At 36.3% G+C, this 25,264-nt stretch overlaps 1 protein-coding gene across 1 annotated transcript in view; it reads left to right on the top strand.

Moving 5' to 3' along the window:
- slc9a1a (solute carrier family 9 member A1a) overlaps positions 1 to 21,055 on the top strand; it is a 41,877-nt gene extending 20,822 nt beyond the window's left edge. Inside the window, exons 4-13 of the mRNA XM_028469976.1 lie at positions 2,734 to 2,951; positions 3,781 to 3,983; positions 6,260 to 6,349; positions 8,244 to 8,314; positions 9,850 to 10,026; positions 11,154 to 11,280; positions 11,391 to 11,492; positions 13,493 to 13,574; positions 16,637 to 16,938; positions 17,098 to 21,055. Coding sequence (XP_028325777.1) covers positions 2,734 to 2,951; positions 3,781 to 3,983; positions 6,260 to 6,349; positions 8,244 to 8,314; positions 9,850 to 10,026; positions 11,154 to 11,280; positions 11,391 to 11,492; positions 13,493 to 13,574; positions 16,637 to 16,923 — 1,357 coding nt within the window. The 3' untranslated portion in view covers positions 16,924 to 16,938; positions 17,098 to 21,055. The remainder of the gene's footprint in view (positions 1 to 2,733; positions 2,952 to 3,780; positions 3,984 to 6,259; positions 6,350 to 8,243; positions 8,315 to 9,849; positions 10,027 to 11,153; positions 11,281 to 11,390; positions 11,493 to 13,492; positions 13,575 to 16,636; positions 16,939 to 17,097) is intronic.
- The last annotated feature ends 4,209 nt before the right edge of the window (positions 21,056 to 25,264 follow it).

Genomic DNA, 25,264 nt, shown 5'->3' with positions numbered 1-25,264 from the left:
TGTCTAACCATTACAGTTTGGAATGATGTCATCAGAATAATTTAAATTAAGTTGATCAAAACTTAATCAATAAACCTGCTCAGATTCAGTAAACCATTGAACCCTGAGTGGAAAATGAGTGACATTCATGCTGCTCTCATACATCTTTATATGACATTATGAATAATTATTAGGAGCAGTCGCAATAATCCATGTCAGTACAACTTATATTTACCTTTTAATTGTTGCTTATGCATTGGTTTTAGATTACATTTTTATTTTGGCATATATTTTTGGTTAATTATGGATTTCTTTATTATTATTGTTATTATTATTATTAATAATAATGTTTTTTCCTCACAGCCATTGAAAAACAATATTTTCTGTGGAAAAAAATAAAAAATGTTTTTTTTTTTTTTTTTTTTTTTTTAAACACCCGAATTTAAAAAAAAAAAAAATGTGGAAATCACAGAATTTTGAACAAAATGAAATTTGGAAAACATTAAAATGGAATTTGGAAAAATAAAAAATATCTTTTAGGGCCCTAGGGATAGTGTTTCGTGGCCCCGCACTAGGGTTACGTTCGCGCGTCTTTACTGATCTGTGGCCACAATTCCGTTTGGTTTTTTTACCATTTCATGTCTGGGGCTCCGTAAAAACCAAATAATTTCGGGTACAGATTTTGAGAATTCTTTAGGGAAGATGGTACAAATGGAACCCCCTGTGGTCCTTGTATTTTTCTGTGGGGTTTGCATGTTCTCCCTCTAATGGTAACGGTTCAGTTTTGAGCCATGTCTTAAATCAACTATAAAATACACTAAAAATATTATCTATCATCCAATTTGTCTTTATTCTCTTGGTTCCTTTGTTAGGCTTCCTTATCCATGAAAATATTGATTTTCATATTTTTTTGCCAGTTTACCCTTGATGTATTTTGTTTTACATGATAAAATGATCATTTAGAGAACTGACAGGTAGTGGGACAAGTTGATATGGAACATATTTATTGATTGTTAACTACATGTGTGTGTTAACCATAGAACTCGAACATGGTTCCCCAGGTTTGCATTTTATTAAATATTAATTGACAGTTTTTATAGCATTTCCATACCAATTACAATTACAAAGTCATCTATCTAAACTCAATTATAATTCAATTATGATTACAACAGCAACAGGTTTGTTCAATCCCAACTACAATTATAATTGACCCCAATCCTGGTAAAAATACAAGCCCCTGCAGTCCTTGTTTTTTCTGTGTAATTTGCATGTTCTCCCTGATGCTGCCCAGGTTTTCGCTCTAGTTTCCTGAACTATTTCTGGTGTCGGTTTTCCTCATTCATTCAGGGTGTTTCTCTATTTACTATCAGGTTTTTAAGCTATGGATTTCTACTCAGTGATTACATTCACTGTGTGTCAGGAAAGGATTCCACAGGGACTTTAGTACGTCTCATATGTCCACAAGTAGAGTGACTTGCTCCTATTAAGTTCAACCTAAACCGAGCCTGGATTTATTGTCAAATCAACATGTTCTGCAGTGCTGCCTCATCAGCTCCACTAGTGGCATGTTGCCTTCATATTTTGTGCTGGGTCGGAGGTGTTATTGATGGTGCTGACAGGACAAGCTGATTGTCTTTTCTCTTCAAGGACACATCCTTCCAACACTTCCCCTGCTGTGTCATTACAATTCACTTACAAACATTCATAAGTTTATTTTCATTCTGCTTGTAATTTAGCGAGACATAAACACCTCACTCATGTCGTGCCATTTGATCTTTTTAAATAGTTGCTTTGAAAGTGAGCAGAGGACAAATAGAGGTGGATAGAAAGCAGCTGCAGCAGCTTATGCAACTTAGATGGAGTTTGTTTTTGGCTTTGATCTTTTTCACATTGAGTTGGACTGACATGGAGCAGAGAAGCAGTCATCTGAGGGAGGTGTTTTCAGAACCAGACCTATTGTATGCAGGTGTCTAGGTTGTTCTATTGCACAGCCTGATCTTATAAAGCTGAGTTCAGATCTGTTTTAGATTATTTCATGTTGTAACAGTCATATATGAAGCAGAATAAAGGGGAGAGCTTATTGGGGCCCATCCATAAAGTCAGCTAAATGGTCCATTGGTCTATAAATCTGTGATAACCACATGTATTTATTTATCTGAATAATAGACACTGTTATGTACAAACAATTAGTTTAAAATGGCAAAAAATGAGCATGACAAACCTTGAATGTGGTTAAATTGGTAAGAAATAATCATGAAATATGGTGAAAAGAGGATAAAAGTGACACTGATGGGTCAACAAATGTGACATTAGGTGAAAAAAGTGGTGGAAAGGGTTTATTAGTGCCCAAAATGTCTTGACAGTGGAAAAAGTGTGCAGAAAAGGCATTGAAGTGGCAGAAAATATGGCAATAAAAAGTAATAAAAACAGATGTAGTTGCAGAAAAATGCAAAAATTGGCTCACATTGTTAAAAAATACTTTTTGTTTCTTGAAGGCATCTGTCGACCCCTTCCTCTTGTTTTGTGACCCCAAATGAGGTCCTAACCCCAAGGTTGAGAACCCCTGCTTAAATTGTGCTTGTTTGCTAACAGGATGGGACACTCGAGTCTTAAAGCTCTTGAGATGCTAGCAAAAGTGGTTCAGCATCCTAATAACGCTTATATCGCTATTTGTCCAATGTTGCTCTATTTATGATAAAGCTAAATGATGATGATCATATATTTAATATTTGGTGTTGCTCTTTCTTTGCTCAGGTTAATTTCATGCGGGGCAGTAATGCGACCCTATGTGGAGGCTAACATTTCACACAAGTCCCACACCACCATCAAGTACTTCCTGAAAATGTGGAGCAGCGTCAGCGAGACTCTGATCTTCATCTTTCTGGGCGTGGCCACCGTAGACGGGCCTCACGCCTGGAACTGGACCTTTGTAACCGTCACTGTGATTCTGTGTTTGGTCGCTCGAGTTATAGGTGAGTTTACGGCTTTTTCTTTTTTAACCCATTAAATTAAAACGATAATGCTAAGTTTAAGGGTTAATAACTCAAAAAATATATTTTTATCTTAACAAATTTGTTATTAGTCACTAAGTGGTTTCGTGGTTGGTGATGGTGAGTTTTTTCTAGAATCCAGTTCACACAGGTCTTTCTGAGTGAAGTTTATGTGTTACCAGTTAGCGTACTGGATTTGTCCTACAGTCCTAAAGTATTAGGGCCACATTAAGATAAAAATAAATCAGAGCACCACGACATTAAAGTCGTAATATTTTGAGAATAGTCATAATTTTATAGACTTCTCGGTACAAATATGAGACAATGAAGTGCAATGAAATGTCAATTTTCCAAAACTTAAAAAAAAAAGACAGCCTTCATATTCATGCAAACAGGATGTATCTTTTTTCCAAAGAGCAAATTATCTTGTGTAGTGGAAACTAATCTCCAACTCTTTCAGATAAAATAAATTATAAAACATAAACAGGAAAGCTACAACTGTGATAATGTAAAAATGTTGACGTTATGTTTTTTGACATGCCACATAAAAATCTTCAACAGGCATTGAAATTTACTGAAAATGTACAGATGTATTTAATGTAGTTGATTTGTTCAAAAATAGAATCTTAGTACCGAGATTAGTAAGTACTGTAGGTAAAGCTCAAAGTCCAATACATTAAGCCTGACTGAGATGTTTCTGAGCAAAGAACCATCTTTAAATGTATTGATTCCTTCCTTCTTACTGATGTTAGCCTTTTAAGTTCCCAGTCTCTTATGTATATTTAACGTTATCTATAAAATGGTTTTCCAGGTGTGGTTGGGTTGACCTTCGTAATCAACAAGTTCCGCATCGTGAAGCTGACGACCAAGGACCAGTTCATCGTGGCCTACGGTGGCCTGCGAGGTGCCATCGCCTTTTCCCTCTGTTTCCTGCTGAAGAAAGAACATTTTCCCAAGAGAGAGCTGTTCCTCACCGCCATCATTACAGTCATCTTCTTCACTGTCTTTGTGCAGGTGCGTGCTCCCATAAGGCTTAAAGGGATCCTCCACTGGTTTAACAAATGTGGTCTAAAACCTTAGACATGTTCTTATTAGAAGATCTACTGTATGCCTAACAAAATACCATGTGCATTTCATTAACTTTTAAAAATGGGACTACTTTACCGTTTTGGAGCCTGTGTTCCGCCATCTTGAAATCATGTGATTGATGATGTCGCACGGCCCAACTACCTGTAAACTTCCCTGTGTTTTCTATTGGAGTGAAACATTCAGCCTGCGTTTTAGATCATTTAGCAGCTTTTTTGTCCAAAATTACTATTTGTGCTACTTTTTGTTGTTCCAAATTACCAGTAAAAGTTAAAGATGCTGATGTAAACCTCTTTTGTTTTTACCGACAGAGGATAAATACTGTTGTGATGGGAGAAAATCTGTGACTGCTAGGAGGCGACAGTTCCAACTCTGCGGTTTGGTTGTAGACAATGAAGCAGAGAAGAAGAGCTCTCCTAAGGGGCCTTTACTCTCCCTTAAACAGTGCGCTGACACGCTCTGGTGGCTGAACTTAGTGAGTAATCACGGACTGTTGAAGGACTCCCACCCAAAAGGACTTCTATCCTCAGGGTTTGTGTGTTTTCAACAGTCCGTGACTACTTATTTAACTTCAGTAATGTGTGTTGTTAGGCATAGATCTTCTAATAAGTACATTTCAAAGATTTTAGGCCACATTTGTAAAAACTGTGGTGGATCCCTTTAATTACAGTAAATCACAGATAGTTTACTAATCATCCATTGTTCCTTTGAATGATGAAACGCTGACAGTGATGCAGGTAAAGGCAGCCATACACTTTGCGATTTTTGGCCCATTTTGAGCCGATTTTCGACTCGTGGGATCGTGCGAGTCTCTGCTAGATCGTGTGTCGTGCATTGTGTAGTATACATGGGGTCACGAGAAGCGATTAACACCTCACGACCAGCTCCCGATCAGCAATCGTAGGGTCGTAAGTGAGGGTATCGCATAGTTGAAGCAGTGCCACGGACCGGCTTACCGTAAACGCTCACACTGCGCATGCACGAACACCGTAGGACCACTGTAAAATTGACGGACTGTCGCGCCCACGTCTGTCCAGCCAGCTCCTGTTCCATCTTCTTTTTGCTGAGATTTGCGAGAGTCTCTCCACTTCCGGGTTCTTCTTCTTCATCTGTTTTAATGGCGACGCTTTAGTGTTCATCTTCTTCTTCTAATTTGTACATTGCATTTCCGGAAACAAGACCCCGACGTGTCATGTATGAACGTACAGTGTGAGCAGTCAGATCGTATCAGAGTGTCGGTCCGTACAGTGTGAGAACATGCATTGTGAGCTGCGCACATTCGGGCTCTGCACCTGAGTTGCACAGTTTGAGCTGGAGCTGAGTACAACGATTGAAAAAATCGCACAGTGTATCCCAGCCTTAAGGCAGCCTGTATATCCAATGTTCTGACACTGTTTGTTGTTTAGCTGCTGCTGTCTGTGAAGGCAGAGCACTGAGAAAAGCTCCAGATTTGGTGTAGGATGATGTTTGGAGCATGAGCTGAACCCGGAATAACTTACATTTTATTGATGCTGTTGTATATTGTACACTCGTTTCATGTGGTGATTGATGCAGAGCAGGAAGCAAAGGACTCAGCCCACACATACTATCAAAGTAACGTTAGAAATGTGGTATGGTATGAGGAATGAAATCAAAAGTTTTTGAGGGGAAAACCCTTAGTCTGTCCTTGCAACCTTTGTCCTGTACTTTTGAGTTTCTGGAATCGACAATGGCAGCCTTTCAGCTGTCTGTAGAATGCAGAGGTGGAGATGGGACCCCAGAGTGTTTCTGAAGATACAGACAAAACACAGTGTTCTTGTATAGAAAACCTTCCCATCCTCCATGAAAGGCTTTAATGCTGCTTTTGCAAATCTTTCTGATTAACATCTTAAACAGATGTCTGATCAGTTATCAGGCTAATGCTGCCATCTTTATTCCTGGCCACGTTCCGCTATGCAATATGCATTTCCTCTGTCTCCCAGAGACGAGCAGCTTCCGGCTTTGGTTTCTTACATCTATCTACGAGCATGTTTATATATCGTCACAGTTTGTTCCAGTCTGTGGGAGCGACCCTCTTACACACAGGCCATAAGACCATAAAACCTCCACCAGATAAGAGTTGTTAAACCACTTGCAACAAACTGGGTCATTTTCTCCTGAGTGGAGCAAAGATCGGGAGGTGTTGACTGAGAATAAAGTTCACCCCTTCTCCTCTTTCTTGGCAGGGCATGACAATCAAACCCCTGGTGGAGCTGCTGGCTGTGAAGAAGAAACAAGAGGCCAAGCGCTCCATTAACGAGGAGATCCACACACAGGTAAATAAACATATACTGTATATAAAAACATACCTGTACCAGCATCCAGTGACTCCAGTTCAAGCACTTTGATCCTATCATAATGCATATTTAATGTGAGTCTTCAAAACATTATGATTTACTTACTGTAGTTATCCCTCGTCTAGTCACTTATTGTTTTAATAAACCTCTCTTCACAGCATCTCATGAAAAGCAAGGATTTGAATTTATAACACGAAAATATAAAATGAAAACATCTGTTTTAATTTTATGAATTTGTGATTATTGCATCACCTGCTGGTTGTGTAGCGCTACGACTCAGAACTAAATCAACCCTACAGCTAGAGCTGTGCTATGATATTTTTACTGAAATGGCAATATACGATATAAATTTTGATGTTTTAAACTCAAAGTTTTACCAGGAAGACAATTCTATGTTAAAATTTGCTGATACTAAATGCCACACAGGCACATTTATTAACAAACAGCTGCTGCACAATATGGGCCACTTTTGTCTTTTTCCTTCCTGCAGCACATTGAATATAAAATCACCTGTTGTTTCAAAATTCCTTGAGTGCTACAGTTTTTAAAGAAAGGCTGCAAAGTGACACATCATTTCTCTTAAAACTCAATAGAGTAGCCACTTTGCTCTAAAATCCTAAGAGTTTAGAAACAAGTGATAAAAACATATGACGGGCTACAGCAGTGTATGTGCATATACTAGGGGTGGAACGATACACTGCGGTTCACGATAAAATATTTTTGGTAAGGAAACAAGACAACAACAACAACAAAATTGCAGTAGGAAAAAAACCCCAAGCTTCTATTTGACTTGAACTTAGATACTTATTTATCGCACAATATATCGTCCCACCTTTTGGTACATGCACTTGTTGCAAGGGTTTGGTTGATAGACTTCAGTGCTTGAGGTAAGAATGCTCACCTTATGCCTTCTGCTGGGCAGCAGATTATTCTGTGCTTTAATGTAACCCATCCTCCATCTTTGACTTTACACAATCTTTGGAATTTAATGTTTTTTTTTGTTTTGTTTTTTGCTTTTAATTTGAAAAATTCATTTCTAAAAGTCCCTCAGTTTATTTTTTTTTATCTATCACCTTTTATCGATTTAAAAAAAACATTTGTCTTGTCTTGTTTTTCAACACTGGATGAGTTGAATCTTAGCTTCTGACTGTCTTTAGTTTCCATTCTAGCCACTAACATAACAAACATGAGTGTGAGCTGTTTTGTTTCTCAGCCGGAGGAGATGTTTGAACTTTTAACTTTTTTAGCTCTGCTACAATAATATTTAAGTTGTAGTGTACACACACGTCATGGAGACGTACTGGTGGGAAAACAGGCCCCACAGTTAATGTTTCAGTAGTAAAAGGACCTGCCATAAATGGCTGTATCCATGCATGGGTGGCATGCATTGTCTTATAGAGAAATCCCTGGAGGTTTTAAACAAGTTAAAGCACTGGCTAATGATTTGTTGCTATAGCAACACTGCCCATCAGGCCGTCATGTAGAGGTTTTACTCCAAGCAGCCAGTGCTAACCAGGGGTCAGTTGTAGTCTGAGCAACAGTGCATCAGTTACAGCTAACAAGCTCAATCTATTTCAATCAGTGACTTTACTTTACTGGGAGGAATGGTAGCAGCGCAAAACCTGTCCAAAAACCACCAAATATAAACCAATTTTAACTCATGTACCACTGATTATGGACACGTTCACTATGTTGCATCATAGGGACACTTTAGTCCAATTAATATTGAGCACAGAGGGAAAACTGATGAATAATTAGAGGCTTCCTCAAACGTCTCATTTGATATTCAGTTCCTTGCTGAGCGGAGACAATCGGAGGACATGCAGTTAGATACAGAGAGTCTCATTTGCATTTTCTACTTTGTCATCTGCAGTTTCTTGACCACCTGCTGACTGGGATAGAGGACATCTGTGGTCATTATGGACATCACCACTGGAAAGACAAGTATATAATCTATAATTCCTGATGAATATCTTATCCTACCTTTGAGCTATATACCGTATTTACAGCGTAGAGGATGCACTTTTTTTCAGTTAAAGTTGAGGGTGCGACTAATGCGGCAGAGCGCTCTGTGTGGATTTTTCCGCACACGTGTTCAGTAAAAGCTGGTGTTGGGAGGCAGAATATTATTGACCATCATCCCTACATTGGAACGACTGAACTGTAACAGCCACTGAACATCACGGTGAACTGAACGTTCAAAAATGAGCTTCGGATAATGTAGGAAAAAAGGGAAATGCTCCGTATGCAGAACGGTGTCCGAGCGGACGGAAATTGCGTGGGAACGAGTGACTGCAGAAGTCATAAAATGTTGAAAAATGTGTTTTTATTTTCTGTGCCTAAAACAAGGCATACCAGTAGTAAATGGAGGTTTGTGGACCTGGTAGCGGTGCACATGTATATACAGTATTTATGGGAAGAGAGTTTAAAAAGTACAATGTTTAAAATGTAAGTAGGGCTGGGATAAAAGATTATTTTTTAAACGATGAATCTAGCAAAAAAAAATTCGAGGCATCGATTAATCTAATGATTAATTTTTCCAATTTGATTCGATTATTGATTATCTTCCCATTAATTGACTAAGTAATTTATACATGTTGATTTCCATATCTAAAATTAAAAAAAAAATAAAAAATTCCAAAATAAAGTTCAAGTAAGAATACAAAAGTACAAAATAATGCATTCAGAGTCAGAGGTAGATTTAAAAAAAAAAAAAAAAGGCGGTGGCTGGGTGTGTGTGTGTGTGTTGCTGATGTCACGGCGGGTATTTGTGAAACTCGGAGGAGCCACTCGCGTTAGTCATTCTCCAGCGCCGCCATCTTTGTTTTACTCATTCCAACATCGGCGCGCATAGTTTGCGTCTACGTCGATGATGTCAACGCATTGTCCTGGCCCTTAATGTAAGATATTGTAGCCAGTAGGAAAGTATAGTAGGAAATAATAAACGGCATCAAGTTGCCAAATCACCACATTAGGTTTGTCAGTAACAATCACCAGTAAAAAGGTGACCATAAAAAGCTGTAAATGGACAGATATGCAGACGTGGAGCAGTGAGAAGGTGACTTCATATGCAGAAGGAAACTCATCAATTGAAACTCATCAGAGTACACAGAGTATATAAGCCCGCCTACCTGCCTGTTCTGATTGGCAGAGTCATTTGAAAAGCACCCTCATCAGCCAATAGAGGAGTGCGGGCTTTGCATGGATTTTTCTTTGAAAACTGCAAAAGTTTTTGGAATGCGGCCAATACAACGTTGCGCTCTATAGCCTGGAAAATACGGTATATATTTTCTTAAGCATATTTTGTAAAGTTTGGTTTTGTTTTTCAGATGAAATCCTTCAACACTGTTTGACTTTACTTGTTTTTGTGGTCAAATCAGGCTGTTTAGTCAGACATAAACTTCATCATTCAGCCTCAAACACATGCTTTTTATCCCCCCTCCTCAGTGTGTTTACATCTGTCGCTCTCTCTCTCCCAGACTCAATCGCTTCAACAAGAAATATGTGAAGAAGTGTTTGATCGCTGGCGAGCGCTCCAAGGAGCCGCAGCTCATCGCTTTCTACCACAAGATGGAGATGAAACAGGCCATTGAGCTGGTGGAGAGCGGCGGGGGATCCAAGCTGCCTTCTGCCAATCCCTCCACTATCTCTATGCAGTGAGTTTGGCTCTCATACAGTGCTTTGCATCAAACACAGTCACAATAATTGATAATATCTGCATTATTTGGACAACAAAAAATAATGACTGCTTCCTTGGAACATTCCCTGCTTTTGTTTAGTTAACCCTCCTGTTATCCTTCAATATTACAAACACATTTTACCCTTGGGACCAATCTGACCACAGGGACATTTGCCTCCATTTTTGACTAAGCTTTTGTGTCAAGCTTGACTACATAAATAAACCTTTGATAATGAAACCTTTAACTGTTCTCTAGCACCACCATCAGGACAAACTTTGAAATCAGAATGAATTTATCTTGAATATTTTTCATCCAAATCTTCTGAAATTTACTGACAACAATAATGAATATGAACCCTATTGGTTGTGGTGATGATATGACCTTTTCCTGCAGCACCACCATCAGGTCAAACTTTCAGTCTTAGTTAGTTCATCTTAAAAATCTTTCATCCTAATCTTTTCTCATTTTTGGGGTGCACATTCATGACTCTCACAGAATGAACCATATTGATTAATGTTGATGTTTTCGCTTATAAATATATTTATTTACTAAAAAATGGGGAAACCAGGCACTCTGAAATTGAAAAAATCAAAATGTGGAAAGAGATATTAAAAAGCCTTTATTATAATGGCAAAATAATTAAAAAGCCAACTTGTTTCTTCCAAACATAGTCTGCGTCAGGGCTAATGAAAACATTTTATTTGTTATATTATATACTATTATACTTCATGTGCCTCAAAATCAGGGTCGTCCTCATCACAATCCTCTGCCTCAGGCATATTATCCTCCTTTACGTCACTTTCACTGTGAAAGCGCTGTTACAAAACCTCATGGACTGTAAAATAAAACATCATAATAATGTTAGGCTTAATCAATTGTACCCATCAAATTAGGAAAAGTCATGAAGTATGAAGCAAAAAACAAAAGTCAACTATTATTTCTTGAATGATAAACATTGAATAGGGTCAATCTGACCCTAAGGATAATCGGAGGATTAAGAGGAGGAAACATCAAATTCCTCTTTGTGTAAAATATGCTGGATTCAGGATTCGGCGCCGAACACAACTTGAAGTTTTCTGACTGATTTTTCTTTTTTCCTTCAGGAACATTCAGCCTAAAAAGTCTGCTGCTGCCAAACCTGCAGAGCGCGCTCTTCCACAGCTGTCCAAAGGCAGAGAGGAAGAGATCAGGAAAATCCTCAGGGGGAATCTTCAGAGAACACGACAGAGGGTAACGGCTGACTGATAAATAATGGACTTTTTAAACTTTTACTGCTTTTACTTAGTAATGAGCATTAATGTGACTGTAGCGAATCAACTTGTTTCTCTGACATTTTTCAGCTACGCTCCTATAACCGACACACTCTGGTCGCCGATCCTTACGAGGATGGATTAAACAACTTACTGCTGAAGAAGCAAAAAGTGATTGAGTTGGAGAAGAAGGTAAGACATCACACAGCTCCAACGTCAATGCTTTTGGTTTGAAAAGGATTTTTACTACAACAAAACAAGGCTACAATACCAATCTATTTGAACTGCTGCAGGGCTACTTCATACAGACTTTTCTTTATTGTCATTCAAACTTTAACTTTACAGTACAGATAAGAAAGAAATTTTGTTGCATTGGCTCGTATTGCAGGATAAAAAACAGCAGTAAGTATTTACATAAGGTGAGTAGTATTTAAACAAAAAAAAAAGATATTAATAGATATTAAGAAGAAAAGCTATGTGTAAAATTCATATACAGATAAATACTGTTTATTGCATGTTTTTTTTAATGTATTTTATATATTTTTTTTTACAGTCCAGTCCAGTGAGGTAATCAGTACTAGTGTGCAGAAATGTAAAGAGTACTTATAAATCCTAGTCAAAGTAGAAGTACTGTTACTTAATAGAAATTGTACTCAAGTACAACTAAAAGTATGTCATATATAAAATACTCAAGTCCAAGTAAAAAGTAGCTCAATTAAATAGTAGTTAAAGTTAAGGTGATAAACCTTGCATACTGTAAACATCTAATGTATAAACTTAAAAAGGAAGAGACCAAATCTTGTATCATTGGAAGTTAATTTATTTTCCACAAAGGCTTTTGTATAAAATAAAAGGTTTGTCAAAATTTGCAATTTTTTTTTTTTTGATAAAATAAAATCAACCTATCTCATGCTTCAACTATCCACTGCCAGTCTTCTTCAGAAGCAGTTAACAGTCAAAACATGTCGGGAGATGAAAGTAAATTTTCTGAAAACAAAGTCACCAAGCTGGAAATGGTTCGAGTTCCCCTCAGTACGTAAATGTCTTTGAGAAACGTTACAGTCATTATTTGCTGCTTGCTCGGGCAAGCAGCAAATAACAGTTTGAAGATTAAACACAACATGATTTATGAACCACATGTAAAATATATTTGAGATGAGGAAGTCTGAGAGCAGAACACTTTGTTGCACCTTTGATCTTTGGTTAGCAGCTGCTGCTGCTCCTGCCCTGAAGATTTTATAAAGTCTCACCGTTCCGACGAGCACAACAACATACTGGCAGAGGTGAACGTAATGGATTACAAGTACTCCCGTTACTGTAATTGAGTTGCTTTTATGTGTACTTGTACTTTTTTAAGTATGTTTCGAAATCAGTAATTTTACTTGTACTTAAAGCTGCAGTTTGTAGAATCCTCTCCCCGCTCCGTTTTGAAACCGAAACTTAGCTTCCCTTACCGGTATATTTTGTGAACGCTCTTAGACATAGTGAGAAAAGTGTATGGACTTTATCTTGTCTTGTGTTAGTGGAGAGTCTAACATGAATGCGCGTTTCACTCTGTAGTCACACACAGGCGGTTGTGATCCGAGCTGGCTGTGCGGCAGCTGCTCAGAGCAGACTGACAACCATCACTCCACATCCATACTGTAAAATATTTCAAAATTAGCTTCTGTTAGGTTTACACAGAATTTATTCCGTCTGTTGTCACTCTCTCTCTCTGACACCTGTGTGTGTGTGGGGCAGACCCTCCACAGTTACAGGGATCACAAAGCGGCCCTTTCTTCCTGAGTAATGCCCAAAACAGCCCATGGAGTACACGTGTTTGTAGAAAGATCTCTGATTGGCTGGCATCCAGCGCCATGCATCGGATTAAACGTAATGTACAGCGCCAAAACAGCATTGAATGCATGTTATTTTCTCATTTTGGTAGTTAATACATTTTACTATACTTACAAAGTAAATTTCCTTAACAAAATGTATCTGAATAAATCAAACCATAACATATTATTCAAAAGGACGACAAAATTACCTTGCTGGAATTATTAAGCGGAAATCGAGGACACATCAAAGCGATCAGCAGACGCCTCTGAGGAACACTGGCTGTTGACAGTCAAAACATGTCAAAGTAAATTTCCTGAAAAAAAAATTGTCTGAAAAAATGAGACCATGACTCATGAGTTTTTGTGTTGTTGCAGATAAAGCAGATGAATACTTACCTGACTGTTCCTGCTGCACCCCCTGACTCCCCAACCATGTGTAGAGCCAGGCTGGCCTCAGGTAGGCATCCAACCAAACCCAGGCATCATCTATAGAGCACAGTTTTATCAGCAGGTACCAACTGTGGGAAATTCACCATGTAGGATCAGATCAGATGTTGTATTTCCCAACGATAAACACTAACGTTCACCAAACAGCCACAGATATTTCCTCTTTGATGGGAATGTGTTTGCATGGGCCCAGGCGTCATGTAAACAAGTGTGTGGTTTCATTTTAGGCAGAGATACTGATTTCAAACCTGCTCAGCAGCAAAAAGAAGACATAATGTGTCCAGGTATGTAGCGAGAGTAGAGCAGAGCTACCCGATCCTAACCCGCATGCACCGCACATGTTCCATTTGGAAAAACCTTCATTCATATTCAGCACATCAAGAAGAGGTTTGCATCGCGCACATGACAAGTCCAAACTCTGAATGAAGTCTTCGATCAGATCAAAGCATGCTGAATAAAAGCCTTGAGTTTCAGTTTCAGTGACTTCAGCATGTTACGACATTTATCATTGAGACTCATTTTTATTTGAATCATTTCTTAGACACACTGTCTTAAAAAATTCTGAATAATTTACCAGTTGTTCCATGATTATTCAATAGTCACACTGTATAGTTTTAGTTGAATTGGATGAGTACTTTTTGAGATATTTTTGGTCTTCCTTATATTTCTTCCATTTTCAGCTTCCATTATCTCAGGAACTGCATTTCATAGGAAATTAAAGATTGGTATAGTAATACAGCTCCACCTACTCTCTCAGAATTTTACAGAATTCTACAGATCTGCTATACATTCTATCTGGTGGACATGTTACGGGCTCAGACATGTTTGAGCCTTCAGTAAACAACTTTGTATATGCCTCAGCTCCCTGTAATTTTATAACCTTTGAGCTATGTACATTAGGGATGTAACGATTAATCGTAAGGCAGTTAAAAATCGATTCATAGGTACCACGGTTCACATCGATGCTCTGAAAATTGAATCGCAGTACTTTTTTTAACCAGCAGAGGGCGCTATATATTAATCCTTCCAGAAGCGGACGTGACGGGCGGAAATCTGCTACTATTTTCTTTCTGGCCGCCATTTACTGTTAAACATGCTCATAAATGATTCTTTACTCATTTAGCACCGAAAGAATATCTGAAATATTACGTGAATATCTGTAAAAGTCACGTTTTTCTATTAACTCTGTCTGCTAGCATAGCTTCTCTTCTTCACTGGTGGAATAACTGCATGCCAACCGACCACTGGGTTACCAGCGCCCTCTGCTGGTCTAAACAAATATCTGCCGTAAATACAGTAAAATGACTGTTTTTTTTTTGTTGTTTGTTTTTTAAAAGTCCAATTGTTAAGGCACAAAATACATTTTCAGTTGCACTTTTAAAAAGAAAAAGAACTATTACGCAGTTTTGAATTGTTTATTATAGAACCAGAATTTAAATTAATAGGCTTCTTCATTTGTATTATTCCTTTATTTATTTCATTCAAGATTTATTTTTAGTTAAATTGCATCATTTTGAATAGTTTATCAAGGGATTCTTTTGACAATGAAAAATAAAAGGAAAATAGTATAGTATTTTCCCCAAAAAAATAAAGGAATATTTTTCAGTCATTTGTCAACATTCCCATTTTGTAAAATAAATCGTGAGAAAATCATATCGTGAACCCAGAATCGTGAATCGAATCGTATCGGGAGTTGAGTGAATCGTTACATCCCTAATGTACATAGACTGTTTAAATCACTAATGATTAGTCACTTATAGGCATTGGTTCTTGAGTGACCATCTCTTGAAATCCGAAAAAATACATTTTTTGAATATATTTTCTTTGGCCCATAACCGCATGTGGGAATGGAAGAAAAAAAAATAATAATTTATAGTATAAAGGTTATTCTTTTTGGGGAATACAGAACTTTGTTTTTTCATCACTTGCAAATATTGAAAAAGAAAATTATAATCAAGATTATTTTAGTCATAATTGAAATCACAAGTATTTGTCATCCAAAAAGTTGTTTATTTTTTTGTACAAAACATGTAAAATATACTCAAGAATGTTCACTTTTTCACAAAAAAAAAACACTTCTTGCACGTGATGCGTGCACCCAAAGTGTTCACATGTAAGAGAATTTGTTTTGCTTGTTTATCGAGCGTTTTTGCTGCGTTTCTCCTGCCGTGTTTCAAGACCACTCGCAACAAATGTCCTCGTGTTAGCCTGCAGGCTAGGCTAGCTTTAGCTTTAGCTTTGAGGTGGCAGGGCGGAGGAGCTTGCATGTGTGTGCGTTAAACAACTCAAAGTTAGCATTAATACTCAATGTGTGCCAAGCTTTATTCTTTGTAGATATCCAAAATCGTGGAAGTTTGTCTTATTTTGCAAATAAAACATGTATAAAATTTAAAAAATAATATATATATTTACGCTTTAGAAATAAAACTTGATTTGATTTGATATATATATATATATATATATATATATATATATATTTTTTTTTTTATTAAATAATCGTTTTTTTTATCAAGTTATTTGCATAATCATTAAATGTAATAATCAAAATGGTAATTGAATTTTGTTCATTGCACAGCCCTAACATGAGGTCATTATAGCTTGCCTCTGTGTTATAATCATTTATTTATTAGTTTTTCACTAGTAAAGAGAGTAGGTGCAGCAGTATTAATGTACCAAATTTCAGTTTTCTATGTGTTGTAGTTTTTGATATATTAGAAGCTGAAAATGGAAGAAAAATAAGGATGCACGAAACTCGACAGACATACCTCACTAAATTGTCCATATCTCAAAAAGTATTATTCCAATAAAACAAAAAAAAATACAGTGTACATATTGAATTATTAAGGAACAATTAGTAAAAAATGTCATCATTTTCTGAGACCGAAGTGCATGGGATATCCTGAAAATTAGTTGAAATGACATGGAATGATCCATCTGTGACAGACCCTCATTTTTGGAAGCATTTGTCCCTGTTTTCTTGCACATGTCCACGCATGAACCTTCATAACTGGTTCTGAAATCCTTCTCTGAATGAATTCTTTAATATTGTACCTCCCCCTGTCCTGCCTGTAGATCCCCAAGCCTACAGCGTCAAGTCAACGTCCGACGATCTACCGACCATCCAGGTGGACCTGGCCTCCCCTCAGTCTCCAGACTCTGTTCACCTGTTGGATGAGTTCAAAAAAGGCGAACAGAAAAGGCAAAAGGAAGAGGAAGACCAGGGTCTGGTGATGAAAGCTCCTACTGGTGTGGGCGACTCGGACGGATCCAGAGATCAGCAGAAGCTACAGAGGTGTCTGAGCGACCCCGGGCCTAAAGCAGAGGAAGAGGAGGAGGAGGATGAGCCATTCCTGCCCTAAGATGGAGTGATAAAGGTGTGCGTGGGCTTTACAGGGATCTTTTTGGTTACGAAACAACCAAACAAGTCAAAAGTGTTACGCACAAAACCTGAAATTAAACAAAGAATGCCTGAGAAAGAGGGAAAAAAAGAGCCATTTTTTACGTTTTTTGTCATCGCTCTTTATTTTTTCCAGATCGCAAAGGAACAAGCGCGTTCCGTCTGAGAGAGAGAGAGAGGACTTAGTCGTGCGTTAAGTGGTCAGAGCCATTCAGGAATGAACTATGCATTACCAAAGGTTTGGACTGTTCAAGTGTCAGACATCAGTGTTCCTCTGTTGATGTCAATCCTTTTTCTCTTTAAGACTCGTTCATGTCATGTTGGTTGATTTTTACAGCTTTAAATCTTTTTTTTTAATTAAAAAAAAACATAAAAATTTAAACATATTACAGCCCAGTTCTGAAAAATTAACACAATGGGTAGAAAGTAAAAGAAAGAATGCGAAGATTTGGAAATCCCATTAAATCAGTTTAAATCCACATTAGACTCAAGACAAAAGAAATGTCGGTGGTCGTTTTTGAAGCAAAAAGAACGTTTGTTAATGTTTTGGGAGCGGAAATATTTTCCTTTTTTGTCAATTTTCTAGACTTAATTCACCAAATAGTTTCTTATTATTTATGAAGCACCAAATGATTTCTGTTTAACGTCCGAACTGGACAATCTTGCATTGGGTCTTATTTTAACTACACATATCCTAGCAGAGAAAAACAGCGTCATTTTAAGCTTGATATTGGAAGTCTAACCACAAAGTATCAAACTTATCTGTACTGTGTTCTCCTTCTGTAAAAATAGGGCCCAATGGAACCAAAGTGTGTTGAAAATGTCTGGGCTGCTAATGCTAATGTAGCTCTATATACTGTAGTAATCTTAACAAAGCCACCTGGCGTTTCCTCCTCTTGGTGGTTGTTGGGTTGTTCTGTGGAATGTTTTTTGAAAGTTCTATTATTGTATAACATTTTTGCACATCAGTAAAATTTTGTCCATTATTCAGTTTGGAGACTCTTCCCTAAAACGATTGTTTTATTCTCGAGCATCATTTTCATCAAATAAGATATTCCTTTCTTGAATTATTCACACTTTAGTAAGATATGTGGTTTTTAAAATGTTTTATTTAAGGTATGATTGAATGTCTTATGGTATGTGCTGAAAAAAAAATATATGGGTTTTTAGGAACATTTTAATTCACATTTGACACGAGATCTGAGCAAGGGGTGTCCTCAGGTTTGGGAAATGGTTTGGTCATCATAAGATACTTGCAGATATGATAAGATAAGATAGATCTCGCTGTCATGGGCACCCCTGATCTGAACTTTCGATGACGTGTTTTTATTTCAGTTGAGTTTTTTGCCTTTAAATTATGCCTTTAATCTAACGTTTTCATTTATTTTGTCTGACCAGAAGTTGCTGGACGCGTAGATTGTAGCTTTCGTTGCCTTATTTCACATGAAACCATTTCACCGTGTGCATTTAAAAAGAAACAGTGTCTTTCCTGTTTAAAGTCCACGGTCGCTGTCATCGTATTATGCTTCAGTATTTGTGGGTGTTGGGCTCAAAGGTGAAAGCGTAAAGAACCACAGTTGTTAAAAGAGACTGTAGAAAGATAAAAGCCTTAATGTTGATGCAGCTCAAACACATGTCGTGGTTTGGATGGAAAGCATTTTTAGCTTTAATGTGATGTCAGTCAACCACAGTTCAGCTCTACTAGTGCTCATATTTCAAGTATATGTACTCAATTATGGTTTACTAGTGTACTAGTAGTACTAGTTAGCCTTATATGCTAATAAAGCAAGTTCGGGCTTCCCATTGGCTTTCAAAAACTAGTCCTACAAGTAAATATTTTGGCTTTACAAGTACTTACTAGTAGTACTAGTAGACTAAAAATAGTCTACAAGTACTACTAGTAAGATTTTCAAGTGGTCTACTAGTAATAGTCAACAAAAATGTTGTTTTGCGAGTAAAGGTTTTTGGCAGATCATTGCACGAGTAGAATTTATCGGTAATAGTGAAGCACTAGTGATTCAACACTAACTACTAATAGTCAGTGTTGATTTTTTTTAACTAAAGGTTTTCGTCAACTATATTTTTAAGTAATAATTACTAGACTATGACAAATAAAAAAATGCATGTGTTGTTTTTGTCGACTCGTAAAAACAAAACTATTATGTATTTACATGGGACGAAATCCAATCTCAACTGTTGTTTTTTTTTTTAGAAGGTATCCAATCAAAACTACTTTTATTACATGGACAATTCTTAATACCAACCTATTGATAGATCACATGTGTCAAACTCAAGGCCCGGGGACCAAATCTGGCTGTTAAGACCATCTAATTTGGCCCGAAGGAGAAAGTAAAAACCAGAAATGATTGTGTAAATGACCAAATAATTCAGTTGTGGATATCTCAGCTCTTTTAAATACACAAATTACATTAAAATCCACAATATTTGGAGGTTGGCGGTTTTCCCTTGATTTTATTGTGACTGCCTTAAAATATTTCACATAATTTCCACAAATTGAATAGAAATTAAGACAGAATCAATGAAATTTAAAAGAGAAAATCCTGCAGGGACTGATATCTGTCCGTGCCTTCCATTACAATTTCATTTAGCAGACGTTTGTATTTAAAAAAAGCAGTATCTGTAACAAATTGAGTTGACTAAAATCCTAGTATCATTTAGTTAACAAAAACTAGACTATAATTGAAATAGTCCTGATAACTACATTTGCACTAAAACTACTTTGCAGAAGATTACGACTAAAACAAAATCAAAATTTGCTGGAAAAATTAACATTGCTAGTCGTACAAGTAAAGCCTTCAGTTATGACTAATAACACATTTTATGTGACACAATACTAGTACAGCTTAACACTAGTAAAGTGTACTAGTAAACCGTAATTTGGTAAACATATTGCCAATGTTAATACTAGTAGAGCTAAACTATTGTTGGATTATCACTGACAGTTTGTTGTGATGCAGTATAGATCTATTTCATCATCTGTTGCTTGTTTTCCATCAAGTCATTCACATGTTTTTATGTCACTTATCCTACAAATTTTACCTCAATTTAAAAAAAAAAATAAAAAAAAACACAACCCTTTAAAGCAGTGCCGATGATGATGATAATGATGTCCCTGTGAATATCAGTTTATCCGAAAGTGCCCGTCAACGTTCCACGTCACACTAGAAACAGCTTCTGAACCCATGAGAAGGTTTAAATACACTACAGTACATCTACAGTGTTCACAATCTTTTTCACAACTGTTTGTGTATTTCCTTGAAGCGTTTTGTCACCGTCGAGCAGATCCAGAGCGAAGGTTCGAAACTTTGTACAGAAATCTATTCACGCCTCTCAACCTTCTTCAAAAACCTGCAAGTGCATGGCATCGGAAAAAATTTAACTATGCATTAGATGTTTAAAGAATGTAGATTTATTATGAATAGATTATATTTATGGATAAATACCCTTTAATCTTTATCGTGCTCATCATGGTTAAAATTTTTTAAAAAAAGCGTTGGCGTTATGACGCATAGCCCACCTTTCATCTACCGTACCAGTGATGATGATTCACGTTTCATCTGAGGAGGAAAGTGTGTGATGAAACCAGTAATTTGTTAATATTCTAATGCATGGGGAAAAAATAGCTAAAAAAATAAATATATAACACACAGGCAAAGCAATCAACAAAGAAAATAATTAAATTAACATTTTAAATTGGGTTTTTTTTGTGCATTTACTACATTCCTGATAATGCATTTATTATATTGTTTATCTCATTTTTAAAATGCTAGAATAATAATGAAGAACTTGTATGAAATCATTTTCTTTCTTTTTTTTTTATCTCGAAATATTACGACTTTAATCTAAAAACATTATGACTTTGATCTCAAAATATTACAACTTTATTCTAAAAATGTCATGACTGATCTCAAAATATTCTGACTTTGATCTCAAAATTATTCTGACTTTAATCTAAAAATATTACGACTTTGATCTCAAAATATTACAAGTGATCTAAAAATATTACGACTTTGATCTCAAAATATTACGACTTTGATCTCAAAATATTACAAGTGATCTAAAAATATTACGACTTTAATCTCAAAATATTACGACTTTGATCTCAAAATATTACTATTTTAATCTAATAAGATTACGACTTTATTCTCGAAATATTACGACTTTAATCTCGTAGTGCTCAGATCATTTTAATTTTAATGTGGCATTAATAACCAAAAAAAGAAGAAGAGATACATTACTTGGAAAATATTCCAAAAATCCACAGCTTTATTTTTCATTATTGTTTTATGTATTTATTTATTTTTTGAAGCAGTCATTTTTTATGATTGCTCTACCATCTCAATGTGGTTAACATTGTATCCAAAACATCAATTGCTTCCAAGTTTGCAGTAGCAACACATTTCTAAATGCACTTAATTTGCTTATTTAATGTAACCGAGAAGAAGAAAGTATTTAGATGTTTGAAATCATCCTAATTCACGTTGCCCCAAAGATGGAGCACATTTTATGACTTTATTTAATACCAAACACTCAAGGATAAACATTATTATTATTATTATTATTATTATTATTTGTGATGCAGAAATCTTATTATGAAGCCATACATTCTATAGAAGAGCCGATACATTGTATTAAACATATAACCTGTAATGTCATATATAGATTTATCGTATATGAATATATATTTAGACATCATTTCTGTTCTTTCCTGTTGTTGCACAAAACAGGCTAATTATTTGACCTTTGTTCATGTGTGCGTTTGTTTTTCTAATTACTTTGTTGCTGATTTTTGTCATTTTGCTGCTTTCTATTTCTTTTGCTTCAATTTTTGAATCACTTTGTTGTAAAACTGCACATGGCGTCGGCGTATGTCCTTTACAGATGCTGCACTGTGAGACATTTCCATTTCATGTTTACTTTCAATGTTTTGGCCTTATACGGTAAACGATGGTCGGATTTACAGCCACAAAAGTACAAACAATTTTTTTGTCATTACGCACGTTTCTCCCCAGAGGGAAAAGCGTTACATCTGAAACCGGGATTAGTGGTGTGGCATTTACATTACATTCCATCGTACCATTTATATTTATAGAAAATGTAGCACTTAAATATTGTCTAATTGTTAAAATAGTAATGTTTCTGTATTTCCTACACCTGCATATAGGACATACTGGCATTGCATTTACTCCAAAGTACAAGCAAGCCAAGATAAATGTACAATTTCAAGGATTACTGAGATTAATATGTTAAGGTTTCATTTATTCAGACAACTTTTTTCAGGAAATATACTTTGATCTCGTGACATGTTTCAACTGCCAACTGTCAGTCTTCTTCAGAAGTATCTGCTGATGAGTTTGATGTGTCCTTGATTTCTGCGTAATAATTCAGTCTTTATCAGAGGTGTCTGCTGATTGCTTTGATGTATCCTTATGAGATTTAATTTATTCAGACAAATCTTTTCCGGAAATTTACTTTGATCTCCGGACATGTTTTGACTGCCAACTGTCAATCTTCCTCAGAGGCATCTACCTATTGCTTTGATGTATTTTTATGAGTTATTTAATCAGGAAAGCATCAAAGCATCTACCGATTGCTTTCATGTGTCCTTAGTTACAGTATTTCTTTGCATAGCCAGCTTAAGAGTTTTCTCAGGCTGGGCCACAACCAGAAAGAACTCACATCAAAGCAATCAGTATATGCAGTTGGCATTCAAAAAATGTCAGGAGATCAAAGTCAATTTCCTGACAAAAGTTGTCTGAATAAATAAAACCTTAACATATTACTCAAAAGAAGACTAAAATAACTTGCTTGAGTTATTTTGCAGAAGTCAAGGAAACATCAAAGAGATCAGCAGACGCCCCTGAAGAAGGCTGGCAGTTGGAAGACAAAACATGACAGGAGATCAAAGTCAATTTCCTAAAAATAAGTCGTCTGAACATATTATTCAAAAAGAAGACAAAATAAATTTGCTGGAATGATTACTGAAATTATGCTTTCCAAATGGAGTGAAATCATTCTCCTTTGATGTTTACATTTAATTCCGTTTCCCCTTAAAATCCGTGTTATTAACGCACTGTATTACATTGACATTGCACTCACTTCATTCACCAAAGAGCAGCTTGTAAACAGCATATTTAACTAACCAGGTCCTATTAAAATAAAAAATGTTCCTAGTGAGAGCAATAATAGGCTTCAGTTATTGTACAAACTGTGCATGACCATCAGGTGACACCTCACAGTGCAGAGGAATCCACATTGTGATGGGCTTTATTATAGCGGAGAGCTTTAGAACTAATCATTCATGTCTGCTTTCATCCTGTTCTTTCATTTCCATCGTCACGTCTTTGTCGAAATACGTCAATGAGCAGAGAATCTGCAACGATCGCTGCAGGTGTATATTTTTTAGACGATATTAACATTAAATGAGAGTAAATAAATATATGTATTCTATGATGTACTTTAGAATCTGCAAAGTGTTAGTCGGCACTTTTGATGTTGTTGATTAACCTTTGGCTTTCAGCATTCCACTGACTGTGTTGACAGGTTGAATAATAATAACCAGTAAATAAACTGGGACCACAAACTGGAATAAAGATTTTACTTTATCACACACATTTGTTCCTGCTTCATTATTTATGACCTGAGTTTGAAGTGAAGCCATGAATGTTTGTGAAGATGTTAACAGTTTATGTTGGGCTTATGATCAAAAGACTTCTGATTGCATCGACTTTTATTCATGTAAATACTGTCACATAATGGGCGTGGCATAAAGCTTTGAGGTTGGGACACAGAGGAGAAGCAATGAAAAAAGATTTATGCATCGTATATAGAAAAACATTTCAAGTACGGCACAAAGAAGAAAGGCCCGAGGGTCATTTCACAAGTGGCACACGCATTTTGGTCTAAAAATACTTGTAAAATTTGTTTTGTGGTTATTCAATAGTCACACTGTACATTTTTAGTTTGATCTGATTATCACTTTTTGAGATATGGACAATTTAGTGAGGCTCGATTTTCGTGCGTCATTTTTTTTTCTATTTTCAGCTTCCAATATCTCAGGAACTACACATAGGAAACTGAAATTTGGTATAGTAATACAGCTTCACCTACTCTCTTAGAACAGTTATTCTCAACTGGTGGATCGGGACCCAAAAGTGGGTTGCGGACCTGTACTGGGTGGGTTGCAGACAGTTGGTCAAAAATGAATACTTGTTTCTCATGTTGGACTTGTCTTTTATTTTGAAAGAAGCTTTTCTTTTGACAGGCATGCTGTGAAATGCATGTTGCACAGGAACATATAGCAATTTATGTTTTTTAAAAAAAAGATTCTAAGTGTGTTTTGAACAGCTATTTTTGAAAAAATAAATTTGGTTGGTTGAATTCTAAAAAAAAAAAAAAGTGGGTCGCGGTTTAATGATCGTTGTAAAATGTGGGTCCCAGGGTGAGACCATTTAAGAACCCCTGTCTTAGAATATATGAAAATATATGCTATATATCCCATCTGGCAAGCTTCATGTGATAACTAAAAAGTGGCCGTTTCCAATAAATAGTAACTGCTAACTAAAATACCTGGGGCCTCATACTCAGAGACTTGCATGGAAAATTAACAGTTTGCCAATGAAAATTAAAGAGTGTACAGATATCAAGAAACTTAAAAGAAAATATATTTATGTTGTATGACAATTTTGAAAGTGTGTAATATGTTTTTGTGTGTATTTAATCAAAATCATATAAAGATGTCAAAATTAATTAACAGCAGCAGTGGGTGGAAAACAGGATGCTGAAAGTTGATTTGTAACTGTAATGTAGGAAAAAGGGTGGGACAAATAAGTTTATACTTTCACCCACTCCATTTTGAACAAAACATTTTGTGTATGCAGTAATATACTGTATGTACTTGTTTTTTTTTTCTGGAGGGAAGCCATCTGCATCAAATATTTTGTTTATTGTAATACTGTTTTTTTGTTTTGTTTTGTTTTTTTTTTGTATTATTGCATTTGTTCAAAATAAAGCAGTCATATCGTTAAAAAAAATGGCCAACACAAACAAATAAAATCCAGATCTATGAATCTATGTATGCATGCACATTTCCTGTACATTAAAGATGATCTCAAATGTCTAAACACTTAATTTACTCTCATGTTTCTGTTGTGCCACTCAATCTTTTCACATTATCTGCAGTTTCTCAGGATCACCACTAGGTGTCACCAAATTGCTGTGGAAACGCGTAGGAGACATACAACCAATCAGTGAGAAGCAGCAACACAAACCCGGAAGTGAAA

The sequence above is a fragment of the Gouania willdenowi genome, chromosome 16 (genome assembly GCF_900634775.1).
Source record: "Gouania willdenowi chromosome 16, fGouWil2.1, whole genome shotgun sequence".
Taxonomy (NCBI): Eukaryota; Metazoa; Chordata; class Actinopteri; order Blenniiformes; family Gobiesocidae; genus Gouania; species Gouania willdenowi.
This window is presented reverse-complemented; position numbering and strand designations above follow the sequence as displayed.